Source organism: Sinocyclocheilus grahami, unplaced genomic scaffold (assembly GCF_001515645.1).
Source record: "Sinocyclocheilus grahami isolate Dianchi unplaced genomic scaffold, SAMN03320097.WGS_v1.1 scaffold385.1, whole genome shotgun sequence".
NCBI classification, from domain to species: domain Eukaryota; kingdom Metazoa; phylum Chordata; class Actinopteri; order Cypriniformes; family Cyprinidae; genus Sinocyclocheilus; species Sinocyclocheilus grahami.
In genome coordinates, this window is record NW_015505564.1 from 401,903 (window position 1) to 406,958 (window position 5,056).

At 36.8% G+C, this 5,056-nt stretch overlaps 1 protein-coding gene and 1 long non-coding RNA gene across 2 annotated transcripts in view; both read right to left on the reverse strand.

Moving 5' to 3' along the window:
• Positions 1-2,090, reverse strand: part of LOC107550024 (putative nuclease HARBI1) — a 10,644-nt gene extending 8,554 nt beyond the window's left edge. The window contains exons 1-2 of the mRNA XM_016231236.1: positions 2,054-2,090; positions 1,055-1,817 (exon numbers count right to left, since the gene is read on the reverse strand). Of these exons, the coding sequence (XP_016086722.1) occupies positions 1,055-1,808 (754 nt within the window). The 5' untranslated portion in view covers positions 1,809-1,817; positions 2,054-2,090. The remainder of the gene's footprint in view (positions 1-1,054; positions 1,818-2,053) is intronic.
• A 1,238-nt stretch (positions 2,091-3,328) lies between these two features.
• The window catches only part of LOC107550026 (uncharacterized), a 2,764-nt gene continuing 1,036 nt past the window's right edge, over positions 3,329-5,056 (reverse strand). Inside the window, exons 2-3 of the long non-coding RNA XR_001604618.1 lie at positions 4,198-4,286; positions 3,329-3,360 (exon numbers count right to left, since the gene is read on the reverse strand). This is a non-coding gene — a long non-coding RNA (uncharacterized lncRNA). The remainder of the gene's footprint in view (positions 3,361-4,197; positions 4,287-5,056) is intronic.

The window sequence follows — 5,056 nt, forward strand, 5'->3', positions numbered from 1 at the left end:
TTCATGAGCGGAGCTGCTTTGATTACAGCCGTTACCGGGGAAACCGCTAGTTTTATCACTCTAAAAGCACCTCCTGCTGGCAGAGAATGAGTTTTCATTTTAAATAAGCCCGTCTCCAGCAACGTTTCCAGTTTTTGTTGTTGTTCAATTTTTTTGTTCTGCAGCGACTCGGAGCACTTTTCATACCCTTTTTTCTGGCTGAAGCACATTTGTTTCAATCTATAAGAATAATCAGCCTACACTACCAGTCTAAAGGTTTTGAACAGTAAGATTTTTAATTTAATTTTTTTTTTTTTAAGAATTCTCTTCTGCTCACCAAGACTGCATTTATTTGATCCAAAGTACGGCAAAAAACAGTGAAATGTTGAAATATTTTTACTATTTAAAATTGCTTTCTACTTGATTAGATTTTAAAATGTAATTTATTCCTGTGATCAAACATAGCTCAATTTTCAGCATCATTACTCCAGTCTTCAGTGTCACATGATCCTTCAGAAATCATTCTAATATGCTGATTTGCTGATTATCAATATATAAAACAGTTGAGTACATTTTTTTTCAAGATTCTTTGATTAATAGAACGCTCCAAAGATCAGCATTTATCTGAAATAAAAAGCTTTTGTAACATTATACACTATACCATTCAGTATAATTTCTATTATTTTTGGGGGAAAGAAATGATAGAAATTAATACTTTTATTTAGCAAGGATGCTTAAAATTGATCAAAGGTGATGATAAAGGCATTTATAATGTTACAAAACATTTCTATTTCAGATAGATAGTGTTCATATCGATATCGGAATTATATCGTATCGACCGAAATTAAGAAATATATCGTGATATCAATTTTGGCCATATCGTCCAGCCCTAATTACATGCAAGTAACCCGAATCCTAACCATATCGTAACTAAATGTAGTTAATTAATATTACTCGGTACTTAAATTTATATGACACTGTAGACAGGAAACCTTCAAATAAAGTGTAACCACTTTTTCCCCTCAGAGAAGTAAACGGGACACATTCAAACGTTGTAGCACGCTTCACAACTCACCAACAACCCACGCGTGACCGTGTTGAAATATGCAGAACTGTCTGCCAATGTCCGACTTCTCCCAAACAGTGTGTTCAGGAGTTCCTCCGGGACAGCACTGCTCCAGACTCAAGAGATTCCCGTCCATGTCAAATACGACCTGCATCATGACTGAGTGATAGCCCAGAGCGTTCATATACATGTGCTCCTCCCCAAGCGGAGGGCTCACCTTCACGTGCAGATACCCCAGCACTCCCACCACATGCGGGATGCCGCTCAGGTTCTTAAAGGCTTGAGCGGCACCCATGCGGTCGTTGTAGCTGTTCGGGAAAGTGATGAAATCGGGACTCGTGTCTGCTAAGAGTTTAGTAATGGTCTTCACCGCCTCGCCCGCGGCTGTCTGATCTATTCCCAGCCGGTCGGTGATTTTACCGGACAGAGACCCCTGTGCGTAGCAGGCAAGCGTGGCCAGAATGTTGGCTTCTGCGGAGGTCAGGCTGTGGCCGGCCGCAAACACGTCTTTCTTTAAACGGGCCTGGATGAAATCGACGATGAACCGCAAACACCGTCGATTGAAAGGTAAAGTCTGAGAAATTAAGCAATCGTCCAGTTCGTCCAGGACACTGTGAGTCTCGGAGGCAGAGGTGGGCTCACTGACGCTGGATTGTTTGTCTGGAGCTATGTTGCTGATGCTGGGCGATGAGGAGTTGCTACACAGTCCGTTTGTGAATAAATCATCCTGGACAGCAAACCACAGCGCTCCAGCTAAAGACATTGTGAGCACCTGAAGAAAAAGAATAACATGTAAAAGTCTCCCTTTCGTGTTTTCGTTTGAGCGTCTGTTGCTCGGTTACAGTGGCGGGAAGATAAACCATCAGAATAGTCATACAAGAATCTTCAGATAAGTTGGTCCATGAAAAAGCCAGTATAACTGAGTGAAATATCGACCAAGCATTCCTTAACCTAGCTCTTGTTAATTATGTCTATATTTATCTGACCACGAGTCAATTATAAACCTACATTTTAAGACACAAGAAATTACTTCGAAACGCCGTGGTTAAAACATCCGGGTTATGGGAAGATTTGTTTTTACATTTCATAATAAAAGTCTGGCAGCTAAACGCAAATGAAGAAAATGAACTACAGCAATTATGTATTTGTTTATTACACAGGATTGACTTTTGACAAACTATTAGTTTCATTTTTATATTTGCATACACAGTAGACAGCATCATCTTTTGTTGTATTATTAAAATTCATTTGGGATGTGTTAAAATTGCGTTTATTCTTGTGTTTCTGTGTGTTTGAAGGATACATGTCACAAAACGTATTTCATATTTCACTTTTAAACCCATAGAAAATACAAGATAATATATTATGTAAAACCATTTTCTTCCTAATGGTAGATTTCAGATTTGGTTAAAATATTTGGTTTAGCCAGGCAGATTTGTTTCACTAATTTGTAAGATATATTTTTGGTTATCTAGGAAAGAAGTGGAATTCTATTTGGATCCAGTGCGAGGTCTGTTTACCGTTTGGGAACGTTTGGTGTCCTTTCTTGGTAAGGGTTGACACTATAACAGAGGGTGAGTGTTGCTATACACAAGTTTGTAATTTATTAGCGTTTTCTGGGTGACTTTTACTTTGGTATTCCGAACTAATAATTGTTAGCCATCATATGGCAACGTGAAACAGTGAAGTTTGACACAATCTGCCACTATAAACTAAGCAAATGAACAGATTAAAGGCACATTCATCATTTCCCCCCTATTATGAGAAGGGTGTTCCTGCACAACCGGAGGCTGCAGTTTCAGGACCGCATTTCTAAGACCCTGGTGGTTTAGTTTGTAGTAATGTTTGTACATGTTGTTAAAGATATTGAATCTCAGGAACATTTTTTTTTATTTCAATTGTGATTTTTGTTAGATGTTAATTACAAAGTGTGTAATACCAGCTTTGAGTTAACAACTTTAAATTTAAATGAATTTGCACTTAACATATAAATGAAAAATGCATTTCAGTCTTTAAACAACTAAAAAAGTGGAGTACCTTAAGTCTTTGTTTCTTGAAATATACTGTATATTGATTAGCCCCCTTAAGTTTAACTAGCTCATATATTAAAGATGGAATCAAATTAAATCAGCATTTGCAGTCACTAAATTACAGCCAGATATTTAAAAGTTTGTAGAGAGGCAAGACTCAAGAATGATTCAAGAATGCATATTTATATACTGTATATACTCACTTTTGCAATAACACATAATACAACATCATAAAAAAGCCCCCCTTTTCCATCAGTTGCTGCATGGACAGAAAGGCTTCAACTCCTGAGAGAGATCAAAAAAAGAGAGAGAGAGGGAGGGAGAATTAAATAAGAAACATTTGCTTTAACATGTTTAACTCTGTAATATATATTTCTGATTTAACACTTATGCACTGTTGGGGTTGTAGAGAGAGAGAGAGAACCAAACAGAATAATCATGTTACTGACATCTAACTCCAAATTGACGTATATAAGAGCAAAACCCACAAACTAAACGTTCTCTCTTCTTTCCCCAATTGTTTGTCAATCCGGTAACACTTTCTATGAAGCCTGTATTTATAATACATTATAAGGGTTTTCTTAAGGCATTATAATAACAGTTACTTCACTTAAAGCAGACAAAGAGCACTTAATAATAATAATAAGACAATATTAAAGCATTTTGGAATGTTTTCATGAAGACTTTGTATTTGTTATTTTACAGTAAAAACACAAATAAGATGTACTAAGTTATTGTGCAGATCTTAAACAATGGCAAGATATGAGACCTATAATATATTATAACTATGAGAAATATAATCCATTGTAATTTAAGTGGATGCAATGTGTTCATTGTGTGTTATAAATATCATACACTTAACCAAAAATAAGTATTATAATACATTAAAACTGTTCTTACGATTATTGATAAGATGATGCAACATATTATAAGGTTTCTTATAATGCATTATTCATTCCTTATAATGCTTTAAGAATAACCTTATAATGTATTATAAATACAGGCTTCATAGAAAGTGTTACCGTCAATCCTTCTATTAAAATCTTCCACTTCACTGAAATAGTTATCAGAGAACAATCACTGTTGGGTTAACAGAAATATCAGTAACAAAAGGTTAATGACCTGTAATGATAATCCGGACCAGAAAGGAAGACCGGCTCAGCCTCCTGCAATGAGAAATTCCGTAGGACAGCCAGGGCATATATGATGGCCTGTGAAAGTTTATACAGTAGATTGTGTAAGTGCAGGAGCAGGACACTCACAAACACATTACATGGTCCGGCATACCTCTGCACTTCATCTGTGAAGCTCAGGTGTGTCGGTGTCCTATGCAGCACTCCTCTCAAATAGGCAAACAGGACAGTTGTTCCTCACTGTCGAGGTAGACAGGCACTCAGGAAGAGGTTAGCTTATGAGACCACTTAGAGGGCTTCCCGTTTAGTACACGCTATGGGCAAACCATGGTGCAAAAACAGTTATTTTGAGAAAATTGATACATTTAAGATAAAGATACAATAATTTGCAGCATAGTTAAAAGATATTGTTAATGTTATTCCTAATTAAGGCCCTTGGTGAATCTTTACTATGAGTTTGTTTGTAATGATGATTAAATGTGAACATTGTTTAAGTACAACTAAATGCTCCTCAGATCCCTGTAACTTCACAATGAAGTCCAGCAGTCTCTTTACCTTTGCGGTGTGGTCATCGACAGCCTGAATGTGGATTTCCTCTGAGATAGCACTCTGTACACTGGCTGAAGAGTTCCTTGGAGCAAGTTTCTGGCCTCATCAGTCCAGAAGGCAAACCGCTGACCATGCCTTTCAAACATCAACAAGATTAATCTAAAGTACAGCCAAAAGGACAAGCTAATAACACATATTGTGGTGCAACCAAGCAATGAGCCCAGTTTAATTATGAAAGATGATTTATACTTAACTAATATGATAAAACAATGAGTATCAAACAAGTTTTCACACTAATA